This window comes from Oncorhynchus kisutch, linkage group LG24 (genome assembly GCF_002021735.2).
Source record: "Oncorhynchus kisutch isolate 150728-3 linkage group LG24, Okis_V2, whole genome shotgun sequence".
NCBI classification, from domain to species: Eukaryota; Metazoa; Chordata; class Actinopteri; order Salmoniformes; family Salmonidae; genus Oncorhynchus; species Oncorhynchus kisutch.
This window is the reverse complement of record NC_034197.2, coordinates 40,121,344-40,143,714: the sequence shown is the minus strand read 5'-3', so window position 1 is coordinate 40,143,714 and position 22,371 is coordinate 40,121,344. Positions and strand designations below refer to the sequence as shown.

The following is a 22,371-nucleotide window of genomic DNA, read 5'->3' as shown; positions in this document are numbered from 1 at the left end:
TTATTACAGACAGACCTCTCCCCATCTCTTTATTACAGACAGACCTCTCCTCATCTCTTTATTACAGACAGACCTCTCCTCATCTCTTTATTACAGACAGACCTCTCATCTCTTTATTACAAACAGACCTCTCCTCATCTCTTTATTACAGACAGACCTCTCCCCATCTCTTTATTACAGACAGACCTCTCCTCATCTCTTTATTACAGACAGACCTCTCATCTCTTTATTACAAACAGACCTCTCATCTCTTTATTACAAACAGACCTCTCCTCATCTCTTTATTACAGACAGACCTCTCCCCATCTCTTTATTACAGACAGACCTCTCCTCATCTCTTTATTACAGACAGACCTCTCCCCATCTCTTTATTACAGACAGACCTCTCCTCATCTCTTTATTACAGACAGACCTCTCATCTCTTTATTACAAACAGATCTCTCCTCATCTCTTTATTACAGACAGACCTCTCCCCATCTCTTTATTACAGACAGACCTCTCCTCATCTCTTTACTACAGACAGACCTCTCCTCATCTCTTTATTACAGACAGACCTCTCCCCATCTCTTTATTACAGACAGACCTCTCCTCATCTCTTTATTACAGACAGACCTCTCCCCATCTCTTTATTACAGACAGACCTCTCCTCATCTCTTTATTACAGACAGACCTCTCATCTCTTTATTACAAACAGACCTCTCCTTATCTCTTTATTACAGACAGACCTCTCCCCATCTCTTTATTACAGACAGACCTCTCCTCATCTCTTTATTACAGACAGACCTCTCCTCATCTCTTTATTACAGACAGACCTCTCCCCATCTCTTTATTACAGACAGACCTCTCCTCATCTCTTTATTACAGACAGACCTCTCATCTCTTTATTACAAACAGACCTCTCCTCATCTCTTTATTACAGACAGACCTCTCCCCATCTCTTTATTACAGACAGACCTCTCCTCATCTCTTTATTACAGACAGACCTCTCCTCATCTCTTTATTACAGACAGACCTCTCCCCATCTCTTTATTACAGACAGACCTCTCCCCATCTCTTTATTACAGACAGACCTCTCCCCATCTCTTTATTACAGACAGACCTCTCCCCATCTCTTTATTACAGACAGAACTCTCCCCACTCTTTATTACAGACAGACCTCTCCCCATCTCTTTATTACAGACAGACCTCTCCTCATCTCTTTATTACAGACAGACCTCTCCCCATCTCTTTATTACAGAATGATCTCTCCTCATCTCTTTATTACAGACAGACCTCTCCTCATCTCTTTATTACAGACAGACCTCTCCTCATCTCTATATTACAGACAGACCTCCCCCATCTCTTTATTACAGACAGACCTCTCCTCATCTCTTTATTACAGACAGACCTCTCATCTCTTTATTACAGACAGACCTCTCATCTCTTTATTACAGACAGACCTCTCATCTCTTTATTACAAACAGACCTCTCCTCATCTCTTTATTACAGACAGACCTCTCATCTCTTTATTACAGATAGACCTCTCATCTCTTTATTACAAACAGACCTCTCCTCATCTCTTTATTACAGACAGACCTCTCCCCATCTCTTTATTACAGACAGACCTCTCCTCATCTCTTTATTACAAACAGACCTCTCCTCATATCTTTATTACAGACAGACCTCTCCCCATCTCTTTATTACAGACAGACCTCTCCTCATCTCTTTATTACAGACAGACCTCTCCTCATCTCTTTATTACAGACAGACCTCTCATCTCTTTATTACAAACAGACCTCTCCTCATCTCTTTATTACAGACAGACCTCTCCCCATCTCTTTATTACAGACAGACCTCTCCCCATCTCTTTATTACAGACAGACCTCTCCTCATCTCTTTATTACAGACAGACCTCTCATCTCTTTATTACAAACAGACCTCTCCTCATCTCTTTATTACAGACAGACCTCTCCCCATCTCTTTATTACAGACAGACCTCTCCTCATCTCTTTATTACAGACAGACCTCTCCTCATCTCTTTATTACAGACAGACCTCTCCCCATCTCTTTATTACAGACAGACCTCTCCCCATCTCTTTATTACAGACAGACCTCTCCCCATCTCTTTATTACAGACAGACCTCTCCCCATCTCTTTATTACAGACAGAACTCTCCTCATCTCTTTATTACAGACAGACCTCTCCCCATCTCTTTATTACAGACAGACCTCTCCTCATCTCTTTATTACAGACAGACCTCTCCCCATCTCTTTATTACAGAATGATCTCTCCTCATCTCTTTATTACAGACAGACCTCTCCTCATCTCTTTATTACAGACAGACCTCTCCTCATCTCTATATTACAGACAGACCTCCCCCATCTCTTTATTACAGACAGACCTCTCCTCATCTCTTTATTACAGACAGACCTCTCATCTCTTTATTACAGACAGACCTCTCATCTCTTTATTACAGACAGACCTCTCATCTCTTTATTACAAACAGACCTCTCCTCATCTCTTTATTACAGACAGACCTCTCATCTCTTTATTACAGATAGACCTCTCATCTCTTTATTACAAACAGACCTCTCCTCATCTCTTTATTACAGACAGACCTCTCCCCATCTCTTTATTACAGACAGACCTCTCCTCATCTCTTTATTACAAACAGACCTCTCCTCATATCTTTATTACAGACAGACCTCTCCCCATCTCTTTATTACAGACAGACCTCTCCTCATCTCTTTATTACAGACAGACCTCTCCTCATCTCTTTATTACAGACAGACCTCTCCTCATCTCTTTATTACAGACAGACCTCTCCCCATCTCTTTATTACAGACAGACCTCTCCTCATCTCTTTATTACAGACAGACCTCTCATCTCTTTATTACAAACAGACCTCTCATCTCTTTATTACAAACAGACCTCTCCTCATCTCTTTATTACAGACAGACCTCTCCCCATCTCTTTATTACAGACAGACCTCTCCTCATCTTTACAACCATTGAACCTATATGTTTTGACCATGACAGTTTACAATCCAAGGTGACACCAAGTAATTTAGTCTCCTCAACTTGTTCAAAAGCCACACCAGTCATTACCAGATTCAGCTAAGGTATAGAACTTAGTGAATGATTTATACCAAATACAATGCTCTTAGTTTTTCTACTGGCCACCAATTTTCCAAAACAGACTGCAACTCTTTAAGGGTTTCAGTGACTTCATTAGCTGAGGTTGCTGATGCGTATATGGTTTAAATCATTAGCATACATGGACACACATGCTTTGTTTAATGCCAGTGGCAGGTCATTGGTAAAAAATAGAAAAGAGTAGAATACCTAGAGAGCTGCCCTGTGGTACACCACACTGTACATGTTTGTCGTTAGAGAAGCTTCCATTGAAGAAAACCTGAGTTCTATTAGATAAATGGCTCTGAATCCACGATATGGCTTAGGTTGAAAAGCCATAACACAAAAGTTTTCTCAACAAAAGGTTATGGTCAATAATATCAAAGGCTGCATTGAAATCTAACAGTACAGCTCCCACAATCTTCTTATCATTAACTTCAAACAATCATTCATTTGTGTTGTTAGAACCAGTAAAGGCCGTTTTATCACTCTTGGGTAGCAGAATGACTTTGGCTTCCCTCCAGGCCTGAGGACAAAGACTTTCCTCTAGGCTCAAATTAAATATAGGAGTGGCTATTGAGTCAGCTACCATCCTCAGTAGCTTTCCATCTAAGTTGTCAATGCCAGGAGGTTGTCATACTGATCAATAATAATATTTTTTCTCAATTTGCAGATAGTCAGATGTGCAGCCAGACTTATTAGCCACTCCTTTTGCCCCATCTCTTTCAACCATACAGTTTTTCAATTCCTCATCAATCCATGAAGCCTTGACAGTTCTAACAGTCAGTTTCTTAACAGGTGCATGTTTATCAATAATTGGAAGAATCAATTTCATAAATTCAAGTGTAAAGTCTGGATGCTCCTTATTAATCACATCAGAACAACACATATGTTTTACATCATCCACATAAGAGTCACAGCTAAATCTTTTGTATGATCTGTTATAAACTATTTCAGATGTTGGAACTTTGTCTTTCCTTATAGCCACTACATTGTGATCACTGCATCCAATGGGTACAGAAACAGCTTTAGAACAATGTTCTACAGTATTAGTAAACATGTGATCGATACATGTGGAGGATCTTGTTCCTGTAGTGTTTGTAAACACCCTGGTAGGTTGATTAATAACCTGAACATGATTATAGGCACTGGTTACAGTGAGAAGCTTCCTCTTGAGCGGACAGCTTGATGAAAACCAGTCAATATTCAGGTCCCCAAGAAAGTAGATCTCTCTGTTTACATCACATACACTAACAAGCATTTCACGCATTTTTTAGATACTGACTTTTAGCACTTGGTTGCCTGTAGCAACAACCCTAAAAGAACACCTACCTTTTCCTTGAATCTCAGGAACTTGACCACTATCGGGCCTGGGCCTGTCACCTGGGCCTGTCACCTGGGCCTGTCACCCGGGCCTGTCACCTGGGCCTGTCACCTGGACCTGTCACCTGGGCCTGTGGTGGGTTTTCCAATCCTGTGGGCGCGCTTCCACTTCGATCTTCCTGTGGTCCATCTTCAGTTTCTCCGAGATAATTTCCCTCACTCTGTCCTCAGTCTCATGGGGCTATTCTGCAATTCCGTCCACAACCATGTTATTCCACTTAGATTCTCCCCCGGGATAATCAGATTTCTCATTCATTGTTATCATGGACTCACATGCAGAAGTGATGTGCTCTTACAAATTTCTGTCATCTTGCCGTTCTCCTGTTTCAACTCATCGAGCTGACCCTGGGAGAACTGAAAGCTGTTCTTCAGGTCCAGGACCTCTCTGGTTACATAGTCCATTCTTTTATTAGTTGACTCCACCAGCATTTGGATAAAACACTTGAAGCTATTTTCTTGTTGTTGTAACAACTGCTGGTAGAGCTCTTTTTGTTTGTTTAAAGGATCCTTCACCTGTGATAGAGAGACACTACTGTCCTCAACGGTACTCCCACCGGCTTGGGTCTTTGTAATCCCAACAACAGTAGGTTACGCTGTTACTCCTTGCGGTTCCAGACAGGGCAGGTCACAGGGAAGATTTAAAAACAACAACAAACAGCAGGGGTCTAGACAGCCACAAGCCCCAGATAATCCGAGGTCCCAGCCGTAATGGCTAACCTCACACGTTCAAGACCTCAAGAAAACCCTACTATCTTGATAGGCAGCTAGCTAGCAGCTACTCTAGCTGCTACGCCAAACAGCTTCTCAAACCCGGCCTTGGTCGGCAGGATCCCTGGACAGATAGTAGGGGTCCCAGCAACTGATGCCAACTGTGTTGCTGGATCCTAACTCAAAAGGCAGCTAGCTAGTAACCAAACTTGTTCAATAGAATTTCAAAACTTTCCATAACAACAAACTGAGCTCTCCCTCAATATCGCGTTCAACAGGTTTTAGAATGAGTTCAGGTTCTAGATTCTGGGGATTTCTGTCTCACTGTGAAGGTAATGAGAAAGCCTGGTGGTTTCTGTCTCACTGTGAAGGTAATGAGAGAGCCTAGTGGTGAATGTGCTTCGTATGCAGTACCACCACCACACAAACTCTGTGAACATACCCAGGTTCCATGCCAAAATATATATACAGTATATACAGTACCAGTCAAAAGTTTGGATACACCTACTCATTCAAGGGGTTTTCTTTATTTTTGCTATTTTCTATTTTCGACCCTGGGGGTTTCTGTCTCACTGTGAAGGTAATACGACTCTGTTTTTTTTGTCTCACTGTGAAGGCACTGAGAGACCCTGGGGTTTTCTGTCTCACTGTGAAGGCACTGAGAGACCCTGGGGTTTTCTGTCTCACTGTGAAGGTAATGAGAGGCCCTGGGGGTGAGACAGAAAACCCCAGGTATTACCTTCACATTGAGACAGAAAACCCCAGGGTCTCTCATTACATTCACATTGAGACAAAAAAAACAGGGTCACTCACTGCCTTCACAGTGAGACAGAACCCCCCAGGGTCTCTCAGTACCTTCACATTGAGACAGAAAACTCCAGGGTCTCTCACTGCCTTCACAGTGAGACAGAAACCCCCAGGGTCTCTCAGCGCCTTCACAGTGAGACAGAAACCCCCAGGGTCTCTCAGTGCCTTCACAGTGAGACAAAAAAACAGGGTCTTATTACTTTCACAGTGAGACAGAAACCCCCAGGGTCTTTCATTACCTTGACAGTGAGACAGAAACCCCCAGTGGGGGGAACAAACACACAACTACACACACATTCACCGAGAGACACTTTCCATACATTATATACACATTATTGTGAAGGTCATCCTCTGAAGATTTTACCTGTGAAAGTATCTGTAACAGTGGTTTCTGCATCTGTCTCAAACAGAGATTGTATCACGCTGTAAATGGGTCCGTAAAACTCTTAATTCTTAAATTCCTATCAATTGTTCTAAGAATATAATTTGTTCATAAGTAGTTAGTTCATAATTAGTTCTTAATATAGGCCAATGATAACACCCTCTGATTTCATGACCTTCAGTGTACGATTTCTCCATCAAGAAAATCCCTGCTATTAATCTCCTCAATCAATGACTATGTTATATTCTTCTGGTATAGTCTTTCAAGGATGACAGAGCCATTTTTTTGTGCTTAACAAATTATTTGAGTGAACAATTTTTTTTTTACAAATTAAATTGTAGTCATATGGTGCATCTCTTGATTTTGACCATCAATACAGTTTAATGACAGGACATTTTGTTCAAATTTGTATTACTATGGTGGGCTCACAGTGGTCATGACGCTATCAAACTGTACCAGAAGTGAGATGGGTCAAATCCAGTTCTCATTGGGCACAGAAGCAGTCCCGTGTCACCATTGGATGAAAGCCTCCCACTACCCGGCCCCTCGTTCAGGTGACTTATCCAACAAACCGCCCACTTCGGATGCTGAGCTTGTGACTTGGCAACGGACTGGTTAACCGGCCGAAGACCGAAGTCACGACGGCAAGAAAAATAGAGTTCTCATTCAACACTGCCCACACACTGTCTATAATAGTCAGGCTAGTGCTACAAGGTCCGTCTTTATATTTTGCGGTTGACAGCAGGCCGTTTCGGTTCGGAAATTACAAACACGAAACAGAAAAGCTCACAGGACAAGGAGACGAGAGAGGTGCGTGACAGCAGAGAGTGAGAGATCCTAGCCTACACAGTTGCTACTAAGTCTGACATCATCACCAAGAGGTCGGAATCACTTGAATGCGAAGATGACAGACGCGGTCGTGGACGGTAAATTGGAGGCGGTGAAACAGGCTACTAAATATGTCAAAGAGACCGAGAACGTCGCGGAAAAATATTCTGCGATGACCGTTAGCAAGAACAGCGACATGAACATGAACGTGGGTGAATTGCAGTCCGCAGCATTTACTGCTGTGCCAACTCTCAAACCCATCAAGAAGGTAAGAAGCAAAGCACAGTCATCATCACCATCAGCATCAGCATCATCATTCACTACCGTAGGCCTAGGATACTGTTGTGGAAACTGCATATATACGGGATGGAGCGATGGGTGCAGGATCTGCCTGCTATAGCATACTCACGAGAAGAAACATCCTATTGCATGTCTGACCTTCTAAAATATAACATTTCAATCATACCAAATATGTGTTAAACCTCATGTTACCCAATGATAAAGGTTTGATTTATTTATTGAGAAATTCTACATTTAGAGCAGGACCTTTTTTCTAATAATATACAGGTAACTGTCAAAATAAAGAGAACGTGTCTTAATGGGGCGCTGGGCCATAACGAGCCAGAAGCACCTTCACAATGCTCGTTTGAATATATTCTACAAGTGTAACTGGCCAAATAATGTAAACACTTGAGTAAATGAGGAGGAATACAAAGTATACTGAAGGCAGGTGCTTCCACACAGGTGTTGTTCCTGAGTTAATTAAGCAATTAACATCCCATCATGCTTAAACCGGGTGTACACTACACGATTTTGGCCCCGATCTAGCTCTTCCAGGCAAGTTTTTGAGATCGGAAACTAAAATCCCCATGCGCAGCCGTCATCGACGCTCGTTTAATGTGAGCGATTCAAGAGACGCAATCAGAGGGGCTACCGATCTCGTCTTTGAGCAGTCCCAGACGTCCCGATATTTTCAAAACATTTTTTTATTTTATTCGCGCAGAATCTGCAAAGCTCGTGTAATGTGAGATGTCTAATGTCTAATGACACATTTTGAGAACGGAGATCAGCAATAGCCAATAAGGGCTCGCCAGTGAGATGCTGATGTTGTTTCGCGTCACCCAGAATGTGAAGACTTTCAAGCTATTAGTTTACGTTTGTACTTGCCTTTAGTGCGCACACCAAACGATATGGCACAGATGGTGGTCACAACCCTTACAACTCCACAACCCTTAAAATATTGCAGTTAAAGTGCAGTATATCTGCAGTATGATGTAAACACTGCGTCCAAAATGACACTTGTTGTTTTACTGAAGTAATTCTGCAGTGGTTCTGCAGTTACAGTGCACTACACGGCCGCTATTCGGCAATAATCGGCGTCCAAAGTAACACAGTTGACTGCATTTACTGCACTTTTACAGCAGTTTCAAAACATCAGTCTTTTTTTGTTTGTAAGGGACACTACAAGATTATTCAATGTGATTATATTTAACGTAGCTACGAGCTGTGACTCAAAAGAAGACTCGTGAACGTTAAATAAGACAGTCACGCTTGCCATACAGAGTTGAAGTATCTAGCCAACATTTTGAATGGAAACTTCAGAGCTGTAACTACCTGACACCTTGGCTTCGGTTAAAGGTAAGTACAAGGTCATACTACAGTAGTAGTAGTCATCCCTCCTGCTAGAGTCAACACATTCTGGGTGATGCGAAACAACGTCATCATCTCGCTGGTTTCTTCTCTGGGGAGCTCTCATTGGCTATTGCTGATCACTGTTCTTTAAACTTGTCGTTGCGCGTCTCACACTACAAGAGCGTTGCAGATTTTGTGCTGAGAAAATATCGGGACATCTGGGACTGCTCAAAAATGAGATCGGTAGTCCTCAGATTGAGTGTTTGATCCGCTCAAATTAAACGAGCGTCGGTGACTGCCGTGCGCCCAGAGTCGGCATTGGCATGGGGATTTTTTTCTCCGATCTCAAAAACTTGTCTGGGACAGCTAGATCGTGGCCAAAATCATGTAGCGTACACTCGGCTTTATTAGTGTGCGTACCACTACACTTACAAGACAACAACAAAAAACTACTGGAAATACGGTCGTTTAATGTGAGAGGCTCAGCGAAAACCAGTTTGGAATTTGAACTTCGTGTAATACACACCCGGCCTAAGGGTCATAAATGCTGGGCAGGCCATTATTTTGGCTACCATTGGGAAAGGTGGATACCTGGTCAGTTGTACAACTGAATGCCTTCAACTGAAATGTGTCTTCCGCATTTAGCCCAACCCCTCTGAATCAGAGAGGTGCGGGGGCTGCCTTAATCGCACATCCACGTGTTCGGTGCCATTGCTATAGGATGGGCACGAGTGATCACTGAATGGTTTGATGATAATGAAAATAGGTGAACCATACTCCATGGCGGTCTCAGTCACCAAATCTCAACCCAATTCAATATTTATGGGAGATTCAGGAGTGGTGCCTTTGAGGCAGCGTTTTCCACCAATATAAACAAACAAAAAAACACCAAAAGGATGGAATTTATTGTGGAAGAATGGTGTCACATCCCTCCAATAGAGTTCCAGACACATGTAGAATCTATGGCAAGGTGCATTGAAGCTGTTCTGGCAAGTGGAGGCCCAATGCCCTGATAAGACACTTTATGTCGGTCCTTGATTTTTAGCATTTACCCGTATGTTTATTATAATGACCATCTTCCTTGAATACACTATATATACAAAACTGTGTGGACACCCCTTCAAATGAGTGGATTCAGCTATTTCAGCCACACCTGTTGCTGACAAGTGTATAAAATCACGCTCACAGCCATACAATCTCCATAGACAAACATTGGCAGTAGACTGGCCTTACTGAAGAGCTCAATGACGTTCAACGTGGCACCGTCATAGTATGCCACCTTTCCAACAAGTCCGTCCATCAAATGTCTGCCCTTCTAGAGCTGCCCCGGTCAACTGTAAGTGCTGTTATTGTGAAGTGGAAACGTCTAGTAGCAACAACATGCTCAGCCCCGAAGTGGTAGGCCACACAAGCTCGCAGAACGGGACCGCAGAGTGCTAAAGCACGTAGAGCGTATAAATCATCTGTCCTCGGTTGCAACATTCACTACCGAGTTCCAACCTGCCTCTGGAAGCAACGTCAGCGCAATAACTGTTTGTTGGGAACTTCTTGAAATAGTTTTCCATGGCCGAGTAGCCGCACACAAGCCTAAGATCACTATGTGCAATGTCAAGCGTCGGTTGGAGTGGTGTAAAGCTCGCCGCCATTGGACTCTGGAGCGATGAATCACGCTTCACCAGTCTGACGGACAAATCTGGGTTTGGCGGATGCTAGGAGAACGCTACCTGCCCCAATGCATAGTGGCAACTGTAAAGTTTGGTGGAGGAGGATTAATGGTCTGGGGCTGTTTTTGTCATGGTTTGGGCCCCTTAGCTCCAGTGAAGGGACATCTTAACACTACAGCATACAATGACATTCTAGACGATCCTGTGCTTCCAACTTTGTGGCAACAGTTTGGGGAAAGCCCTTTCCTGTTTCAGCATGACAATGCCCCCGTGCACAAACCGAGGTCCATACAGAATAATTTTTTTCAAGATCGGTGTGGAAGAACTTGACTGGCCTTCACAGAGTCCTGATCTTAATCCCAACAGAGACTAATAAATACTTTTGCTAATCCCCAGAGTATGTTTCAGTAAAGACAGATCCAGTATAGTCAGGGGATAAAAGTAGGCTACTACAGATGGAAACTTGATATGATCTAACCAACATCATGAAAGGATGTCCATTGCAAAACTGATTTAACTGGTGCACTACCCCTTTGATTTGTATACTAACCCCAGAGTGTGGACGGGACAAACCTTTTGGTCTCTGTTGAAGCATCCAGGGCGTAGTCAACTCTTGGTTCAACCCAAATCAAATTGGATCTGTCCTACTCTTTGTTTGTTTGTGTCCTGAATGGCACCCTATTCCCCAAATAGCCCAATTTGGGCCATGGTTTAAAGTAGTGGACTTGGTATGCCTCCTGTGAAAGACTGTTTAGTATGAACAGTAAACTGGCCAGCGCACGCTATATTTAGAGTTCTGGGTTTGGAGATTAATTAATCTCAGAACAGACATAGCTAAGTCTGCTGATATCAGATAAGTTTTCCCTTTAAGATAATAATTGATAAGATTATATGTACAGCCGGGATCTGATCCTAGATCAGCACTCCTACTCTGAGAAACGCTGTGATTACGGGTCCTGGTGTTTAAACAGTGGAGGAATGTGGTCTGAGTCTTAGGAAAATAAATCTGCGTTATGAATTCATGTGAGAGGCTGTGAGCCAGGGCTCTTGACTGTTGTCAAGCTGTGCCACATGTAATGGTGTTAATGTCTTGAGTAAGAAGATTAATTTACAGGGTTAAAATAGTGAAGAAGATTATGTAAACACTAAACATAGATTTTGTAAACACTGAACATAGATAAAATCTAAAAAGTATTTACCAAAAATATGCTTTTCTTTTGCATGAGTGGGAAGCGATATTTGGGGAAAATACATAGCTTTATTATGGTTTTCTAAAACCAAACAAACACATTTCAAATAGAAGAGATTTATTTACCCCAAGTCTCAACCAGGACCTCTCTCCATACCAAATGGCTGCACCCTGGACAGTTATGCAAGTTGGGAGTGTAGTTATCGGCCTGAGAGTGTGTCATCAAGGCAAAGGGTGGCTACTTTGAAGAATCTCAAATATCTTTTGATTTGTTTAACACTTTTTTTGGTTACTACATGATTCCATATGTGTTATTTCATAGTTTTGATGTCTTCACTATTATTCTACAATGTAGAAAATAGTCAAAATAAAGAAAAACCCTTAAATGAGTAGGTGTGTCCAAACGTTTGACTGGCTGTGCCTGCCCTGTGTGTGTGTGTGTGGGTGGGTGGGTGAAGAGGAGGAAGTAGGCAATCTACCCACTAGTAACACAACAATACACCTCCTGGGAGGAATGTGGCTGAGAATGGAGTCATTACAATACATTTATAAAAGCGTTTACCTTTGATGTTATCACTAGTTAATAGGCAGTCATATCACTAGGTAATAGGCAGTCATATCACTTAGGTAATAGGCAGTCATATCACTTAGGTAATAGGCAGTCATATCACTTAGTTAATAGGCAGTCATATCACTAGTTAATAGGCAGTCATATCACTTAGGTAATAGGCAGTCATATCACTAGTTAATAGGCAGTCATATCACTAGTTAATAGGCAGTCATATCACTTAGGTAATAGGCAGTCATATCACCAGTTAATAGGCAGTCATATCACTTAGGTAATAGGCAGTCATATCACTAGGTAATAGGCAGTCATATCACTTAGGTAATAGGCAGTCATATCACTAGGTAATAGGCAGTCATATCACTAGGTAATAGGCAGTCATATCACTTAGGTAATAGGCAGTCATATCACTAGGTAATAGGCAGTCATATCACTAGTTAATAGGCAGTCATATCACTAGTTAATAGGCAGTCATATCACTAGTTAATAGGCAGTCATATCACTAGTTAATAGGCAGTCATATCACTAGTTAATAGGCAGTCATATCACTAGTTAATAGGCAGTCATATCACTAGTTAATAGGCAGTCATATCACTAGTTAATAGGCAGTCATATCACTAGTTAATAGGCAGTCATATCACTTAGGTAATAGGCAGTCATATCACTTAGGTAATAGGCAGTCATATCACTAGTTAATAGGCAGTCATATCACTAGTTAATAGGCAGTCATATCACTAGTTAATAGGCAGTCATATCACTAGTTAATAGGCAGTCATATCACTAGTTAATAGGCAGTCATATCACTAGTTAATAGGCAGTCATATCACTAGTTAATAGGCAGTCATATCACTAGTTAATAGGCAGTCATATCACTAGTTAATAGGCAGTCATATCACTAGTTAATAGGCAGTCATATCACTAGTTAATAGGCAGTCATATCACTAGTTAATAGGCAGTCATATCACTAGGTAATAGGCAGTCATATCACTAGTTAATAGGCAGTCATATCACTAGTTAATAGGCAGTCATATCACTAGTTAATAGGCAGTCATATCACTAGTTAATAGGCAGTCATATCACTAGTTAATAGGCAGTCATATCACTAGTTAATAGGCAGTCATATCACTAGTTAATAGGCAGTCATATCACTAGTTAATAGGCAGTCATATCACTAGTTAATAGGCAGTCATATCACTAGTTAATAGGCAGTCATATCACTAGGTAATAGGCAGTCATATCACTAGTTAATAGGCAGTCATATCACTAGGTAATAGGCAGTCATATCACTTAGGTAATAGGCAGTCATATCACTAGTTAATAGGCAGTCATATCACTAGGTAATAGGCAGTCATATCACTAGGTAATAGGCAGTCATATCACTTAGGTAATAGGCAGTCATATCACTAGTTAATAGGCAGTCATATCACTAGGTAATAGGCAGTCATATCACTTAGGTAATAGGCAGTCATATCACTAGTTAATAGGCAGTCATATCACTAGGTAATAGGCAGTCATATCACTAGGTAATAGGTAGTCATATCACTTAGGTAATAGGCAGTCATATCACTAGTTAATAGGCAGTCATATCACTAGGTAATAGGCAGTCATATCACTTAGGTAATAGGCAGTCATATCACTTAGGTAATAGGCAGTCATATCACTTAGTTAATAGGCAGTCATATCACTTAGGTAATAGGCAGTCATATCACTTAGGTAATAGGCAGTCATATCACTTAGGTAATATGCAGTCATATCACTTAGGTAAAAGGCAGTCATATCACTTAGTTAATAGGCAGTCATATCACTAGGTAATAGGCAGTCATATCACTTAGGTAATAGGCAGTCATATCACTTAGTTAATAGGCAGTCATATCACTTAGTTAATAGGCAGTCATATCACTTAGGTAATAGGCAGTCATATCACTTAGTTAATAGGCAGTCATATCACTAGGTAATAGGCAGTCATATCACTAGGTAATAGGCAGTCATATCACTTAGTTAATAGGCAGTCATATCACTTAGTTAATAGGCAGTCATATCACTTAGTTAATTCGCAGCCATATCACTTAGTTAATAGGCAGTCATATCACTTAGTTAATAGGCAGTCATATCACTTAGGTAATAGGCAGTCATATCACTTAGTTAATAGGCAGTCATATCACTTAGGTAATAGGCAGTCATATCACTTAGGTAATAGGCAGTCATATCACTTTGGTAATAGGCAGTCATATCACTTAGTTGATAGGCAGTCATATCACTAGGTAATAGGCAGTCATATCACTTTGGTAATAGGCAGTCATATCACTTAGTTAATAGGCAGTCACATCACTTTGGTAATAGGCAGTCACATCATTTAGGTAATAGGCAGTCATATCACTTAGGTAATAGGCAGTCATATCACTTAGGTAATAGGCAGTCATATCACTTAGTTAATAGGCAGTCATATCACTTAGGTAATAGGCAGTCATATCACTTAGGTAATAGGCAGTCATATCACTTACGTCATTGGCAGTCATGAAAGACTACCTCTTAGGAAAAACAATGTTCTACATTAGTCAAACATTCAAAGCCATTTTATTTTGTGATAGCATTTTATGGCATACTTTGTTTACGTCAAGGTCAAGCTCAGATATTCATTTAATATACACTGCATGTTTGAGATAGAAGATAAGCTATTAGCAAATAGCTATAGAACGAACTTGAATGCTTACTTACTATCTAGGCTTTATCGCTGTTGATCTTATGACAGAAACTGTTCTGGTGCCTCGTGGATCTAAATTCAACACTAAAATCAAACAGCAACTCTGTTGATAACATTGTTTAATCTGGAACAGTAAGTACCTTCTCTATTTCTGACATTACCAGCAGTACTGAGTCATGCTGCAGTGCTGTGCTCACAGTGTTTGACTATCAGTCAAATCAGATCAAATCAAATCAAAAATAATATTAAATGCTTACTTACAAGCCCTTAATGCAGGGAAGCTTAAATCAGTTTTACCTCATTTCTATCAGCATGTTAAATGTGCAACCATAGGGGGAAAAAAACTCACCACACACACAGAAGCGTAAACATTTCTCCTTCGCCCACCATTTGGCAAATCTGACCATATTTCTATCCTCCTGATTCCTGCTTACAAGCAAAAAATTACAGCAGGAAGCACCAGTGACTCGGCCTATAAAAAAATGGTCAGATGAAGCAGATGGTAAACTACAGGACTGTTTTGCTATCACAGACTGGAGTATGTTCCGGGATTCTTCCGATGGCATTGAGGAGAACACCACGTCAGTCACTGGCTTCATCAATTTTTTAAATTTTTATTTAACCAGGTAGGCAAGTTGAGAACAAGTTCTCATTTACAATTGCGACCTGGCCAAGATAAAGCAAAGCAGTTCGACACATACAACGACACAGAGTTACACATGGAGTAAAACAAACATACAGTCAATAATACAGTATAAACAAGTCTATATACGATGTGAGCAAATGAGGTGAGATAAGGGAGGTAAAGGCAAAGGCCATGGTGGCAAAGTAAATACAATATAGCAAGTAAAACACTGGAATGGTAGATTTGCAATGGAAGAATGTGCAAAGTAGAAATAAAAATAATGGGGTGCAAAGGAGCAAAATAAATAAATAAATAAAAATTAAATACAGTTGGGAAAGAGGTAGTTGTTTGGGCTAAATTATAGGTGGGCTATGTACAGGTGCAGTAATCTGTGAGCTGCTCTGACAGTTGGTGCTTAAAGCTAGTGAGGGAGATAAGTGTTTCCAGTTTCAGAGATTTTTGTAGTTCGTTCCAGTCTTTTGCAGCAGAGAACTGGAAGGAGAGGCGGCCAAAGAAAGAATTGGTTTTGGGGGTGACTAGAGAGATATACCTGCTGGAGCGTGTGCTACACGTGGGAGATGCTATGGTGACCAGCGAGCTGAGATAAGGGGGGACTTTACCTAGCAGGGTCTTGTAGATGACATGGAGCCAGTGGGTTTGGTGACGAGTATGAAGCGAGGGCCAGCCAACGAGAGCGTACAGGTCGCAATGGTGGGTAGTATATGGGGCTTTGGTGACAAAACGGATTGCACTGTGATCAATATGTGCATCGATGACGTCGTCCCCACAGTGACTGTACTTACATACCCCAACCAGAAGCCATGGATTACAGGCAACATTCGCACTGAACTAAAGGGTAGAGCTGCCGCTTTCAAGGAGCTGGACTCTAACCCGGAAGGTTGTAAGAAATCCCGCTATGCTCTCTGACGAACCATGAACAGGCAAAGCATCAATACAGGACTAAGATCGAATCGTACTACACCGGCTCCGAAGCTCGTCGGATGCGCCAGGGCTTGCAACTGTTACAGACTATAAAGGGAAGCACAGCTGAGAGCTGCCCAGTGACACAAGCCTATCAGACAAGCTAAATCACTTCTATGCTCGCTTCGAGACAAGTAACACTGAAACATGCATGAGAGCATAAGCTGTTCCGGACGTTTGTGTGATCACGCTCTCCGCAGCTGTCATGGCTCACATCAACACCATTATCCCAGAAACCCTTGACCCACTCCAATTTGCATACCGCACCAACAGATCCACAGATGATGCAATCTTTATTGCACTCCACACTGCCCTTTCCCACCTGGACAAAAGAAACACTTATGTGAGAATGCTATTCATTGACTACAGCTCAGCGTTCAACACCATAGTGCCCTCAAAGCTCATCACTAAGCTAAGGACCCTGTGACTAAACACCTCCCTCTGCAACTGGATCCTGGATTTCCTGACAGGCCGCCCCCAGGTGGTAAGGGTAGGTAATAACACATCTGCCATGCTCATCCTCAACACGGGGGCCACTCAGGGGTGTGTGCTCAGTCCCCTCCTGTACTCCCTGTTCACTCATGACTGCACGGCCAGGCACAACTCCAACACCATCATTAAGTTTGCCGATGACACAACAGTGGTAGGCCTGATCATCGACAACGATGAGACAGCCTATAGGGAGGTCAGAGACCTGACCTTGTGGTGCAAGGACAACTACCTCTCCCTCAACGTGATTAAGACAAAGGAGATGATTGTGGACTACATGAAAAGGAGGACAGAGCACGCTCCCATGCTCATTGACGGGGCTGTAGTGGAGCAGGTTGAGAGCTTCAAGTTCCTTGGCGTCCACATCACCAACAAACTAACATGGTCCAAGCACCCCAAGACAGCTGTGAAGATGGCACGAGAAAACCTATTCCTCCCCAGGAGACTGAAAAGATTTGGCATGGCTCCTTAGATCCTCAAAAGGTTTTACAGCTGCACCATCGAGAGCATCCTGACGGGTTGCATCACTGCCTGGTATGGCAACTGCTCGGCCTCCGACCACAAGGCACTACAGAGGGTAGTGCGTACGTCCCAGTACATCACCGGGGCCAAGCTTCCTGCCATCCAGGACCTCTATACCAGGCGGTGTGACTATGACTAGGGTGGCTGGAGTCTTTGATCATTTTTAGGGCCTTCCTCTGACACCGCCTGGTATAGAGGTCCTGGATGCGAAGGTTCACCTTTCAACATGACAATGACCCTAAGCACACAGCCAAAACAACGCAAGTGTGGCTTCGGGACAATCTCTGAATGTCCTTGAGTGGCCCAACCAGAGCCCAGACTTGAACCCGATCTAACATCTCTGGAGAGAACTGAAAATAGCTGTACAGCAACGCTCCAAATCCAACCTGACAGACCTTGATAGGATCTACAGAGAAGAATGGGAGAAACACCCCAAATTCAGGTATGCCAAGCTTGTAGCGTCATACCCACTCTTGCGTTCTTTTTATTGACTTTACATTTGTTTATGTGTAACTCTGTGTTGTTTTTGTCGCACTGCTTTGCTTTATCTTGGCCAGGTCGCAGTTGTAAATGAGAACTTGTTCTCAACTGGCCTACCTGGTTAAATAAAGGTGTTCTCAACTAGCCTACCTGGTTAAATAAAGGTGTTCTCAACTAGCCTACCTGGTTAAATAAAGGTGAAATAAAAAAAGATTAATAAAAAAATACCAAAGAAAAAACTCCACGCTTTTCAATTAATTTGCGAAATGTCTGAAAACCAGTTTTTGCTTTGTCATAATGGGGTATTGTGTGTAGATTGATGAGGGAGAAAAAAACGATGTAATCCATTTTAGAATAAGTCTGTAACGTAACAAAATGTGGAAAATGTCAAGGGGTCTGAATACTTTTCGAATGCACCGTATGTGTGACCCGACCCTTTTTAAAATCGTAGTTGACTACCCCTGGTCTATGGATTACACCTCCTGTCCTGTCCTGTACTGTCCTGTTCTGTCAGATGGTGGTATTAGTGGTGCCACTCTAAGTGGTTTTAATTTTCCTCTATACTTAGCCTGTTCTCTGCTCCTACACCTCCTATTGACAGTCACTAGGGGATCACAGAGTCCAGGGGAACCAGAATACCTACTCAGCCATCTAAGAGACAGAATTAGTATTTTTAGGATGACTAGATGGGTATAGGAATGCACTGTAGGCTTGTAGCCAGCACAAACTGATCTGGAACCAGGCTAGGAGGCTCATGGAAACTAAGGTTTAATTCCACCTCAATCCCCTTTTTATTAGCTAGGAGTCCTGTCTGACTGGGAACCAACAGTAGGAAAGGAAGAGCTGTTGGCAATGGCCTCGGGTAGATTAAGTAAGGCAGGACTGAGAGTTCGGTGTGTGTGGTGTCTTGTGTGCAGGTGTGTTAAACATATGGTCTGCGGCTCTAGCTAGCATATAGTTGCCAAGGACAAGACCGAGACAGACAGACAGACAGAGGGGGAGAGGAGAGATTGTTCAGGTTGGACAGTTTGGACACCCCCACTTTCTACATAATGTCCATTAGACATGATGGTGATCTCCAATGCCTGAAACCTCCCCCTGTCTGTCTGGTCTGGGGTGTGTATGTTCAGTAATAATAACCCAATAGCAACGTAACGTCAGGGACACGCAGGACCATCACTCAGACAGCGACGCACAGGACCATCACTCAGACAGCGACGCGCAGGACCATCACTCAGACAGCGACGCGCAGGACCATCACCCAGACAGAGAAACAGAGGCTGAGGGAAAGAGGCAGAGCTAGAGACTAAGAGCTGACCATGGAGAAGGACAGACAGGGAACCACGACATATAGAAAAGCACAACATGGATGTGGGCATCGGCACGGGATGGAGCAGGCAAGTTACCCACTCTTTATGAAGTTGTTTAGCATAATTATTCTCTATTATCTATTCTCTACCTAGAAACAGTGTTTATATAGTGTTTTAGTCCAGAATATGTCTCTGCTCTGTAATCGGATACCTACTATATAAGACATTTAGATATTAAGATTTTACTGAGTTACAGTTCAAGGAAATCAGTCAATTTAAATAAATTCACGATGTCCTAATCTACGGATTTCACATGACTGGGCAGGGGTGCAGCCATGGGGGGCCAACTAGGCCCACCTACTGGGGAGTCAGGCCCAGCCAATCAGAATGAGTTTTTCCCCACGAAAGGACTTTGTGGGGCCTGCAGATGAAGAAACCGGATGTGGAGGTCCTGGTTCCTTTGCATATTCAATCCTGTCTCTAATTACAACACTGCCCCTTTAAGGCTCTCCTGGAGGATGGTTGGCCGTCCTTGTGTAATGGATGTGAAACGGCTAGCTAGTTAGCGGTGTTCGCGCTAAATAGCGTTTCAATCGGTGACGTCACTTACTCTGAGACCTTGAAGTAGTAGTTCCCCTTTGCTCTGCAAGGGCCGCGGCTTTTGTGGAGCGATGGGTAACGATGCTTCGAGGGTGACTGTTGTTGATGTGTGCACGCCCCGGTATGGGCGAGGGGACGGTCTAAAGTTATACTGTTACACTTGGTAGCCTGTAAAATATTGCAACTTTACAATTACAATACTTTTTATGTCTTTATAAAATATGTCGAGGACAGTTCAAAACAAACAGTTGTGGGACTACGATCACTGCACACACACACGCACGCACGCACGCACGCACACACACACACACACACACACACACACACACACACACACACACACACACACACACACACATATACACACACACACACACACACACACACACACACACACACACACACACACACACACATATATGTGTATATATATATATACACGTATACATATATATATACACGTATACATATATATATACACGTATACATATATATATACACGTATACATATATATATACACGTATACATATATATATACACGTATATATATATATATACACGTATACATATATATATACACATATACATATATATATACACGTATACATATATATATACACGTATACATATATATATACACGTATACATATATATATACACGTATACATATATATATACACGTATACATATATATATACACGTATACATATATATATACACATATACATATATATATACACGTATACATATATATATACACGTATACATATATATATACACGTATACATATATATACACATATACATATATATATACACGTATACATATATATATACACGTATACATATATATATACACGTATACATATATATATACACGTATACATATATATATACACGTATACATATATATATATACACGTATACATATATATATACACGTATACATATATATATACACGTATACATATATATATATACACGTATACATATATATATACACGTATACATATATATATACACGTATACATATATATATACACGTATACATATATATATACACGTATACATATATATATACACGTATACATATATATATACACGTATACATATATATATACACGTATACATATATATATACACATATACATATATATATACACATATACATATATATATACACGTATACATATATATATACACATATACATATATATATACACATATACATATATATATATATGTTTGTGTGTGTGTTTATTTTAAAGCAATGTTTCAAATGTTGATACAGTTTGCTATTATTTATTTATTATGAAGAAATCAATGTGCACATGGCTGTAGGCTACGAGTGAATGGCTGTAGGCTACGAGTGAATGGCTGTAGGCTACGAGGGGAAAACACCTTTCTCAAAAGCGCACCTCACAGCTAGCGGTTTCATGAGACAGAGATGAACATTTCCATGAGAAATGAAGAAAGAGGGAAGATCTGAAGATACATCAATAGGTTACTAATCCTATTCCTAATATGACTAGGATTATGCCTTTTGGCTACTGGACAATTAAAATCCAGATGGGATGGCGTATCGCAGCAGAATGCTGTGGTAGCCATGCTGGTTAAGTGTGCCATATTAAGCGTTTATAAAATAATTCCCTTAAACATTTCTGTGGTCGTTTTTTTGGCTACTTTGTAACAAGGTAAGACTTCAAAAAGCTTCATAAAAAGATTAAAACGTAATAGTTTATGAGTTGAAATAGTTTCAAAATGCTGACCGCCTCCACACAGATTGGAATGATATGCTTAACAGTCAGTGTCCTTCACTCTCCGGGTCCTGTGACCATTTTGATCTGAACGGACACCGTGCCTCAGCCTCGAATATGTCGACAGAGTCGAGCCTTTTGACCAGGGATCAACAACTAGATTCAGCCCATGTCATGACTTCCATGTTGGGAAACGCAGGACATTTGAAATGGACTCCCATCTAGCAGTGAGTTGATTAGGTTATATTGCACCTATCTCTGGAACTTGCGCTGAATTCTTCAAAGTGTAGCCTACATGTTCTAGATGCAAAGCAAACACCAAATAGCTTTCCACTAAAATGTGAGACAGAGCACATTGCAGGCCAGTAAGCCCACACACCTAGTTGCCATAACAGCGACATGCTGATTTCTCCACTTCATGCTGTTTTTAATTATTTTTTTAAACAGTTGTTTGTTACTCTGGCTCTCACTGATTTCTTAATCCGAGGTTATGAAAGTTCAATGGATAGTCTACTACCCACTGGGCACAGACGTCAGTTCAACGTGTAGTTGGTTGAGTTGTCAACTAACTTGAATTCAACGTGAAATCAGTCCATATCTAAATACTATGTGTGAAATGCTTGATAGTGTATGTG

At 41.5% G+C, this 22,371-nt stretch overlaps 1 protein-coding gene across 3 annotated transcripts in view; it reads left to right on the top strand.

The window, feature by feature from the left end:
* The first annotated feature begins 6,881 nt into the window (after positions 1–6,881).
* The window catches only part of LOC109875711 (S-adenosylhomocysteine hydrolase-like protein 1), a 53,506-nt gene continuing 38,016 nt past the window's right edge, over positions 6,882–22,371 (top strand). For 2 of the 3 annotated variants that reach the window (XM_031803833.1, XM_031803832.1), the window contains exon 1: positions 6,965–7,489. In XM_031803833.1, the coding sequence (XP_031659693.1) occupies positions 7,298–7,489 (192 nt within the window). In that variant the 5' untranslated portion in view covers positions 6,965–7,297. Of the gene's footprint in view, positions 7,490–22,371 lie in introns of all 3 variants that reach the window. The other variant, XM_031803831.1, reaches the window with a different exon arrangement.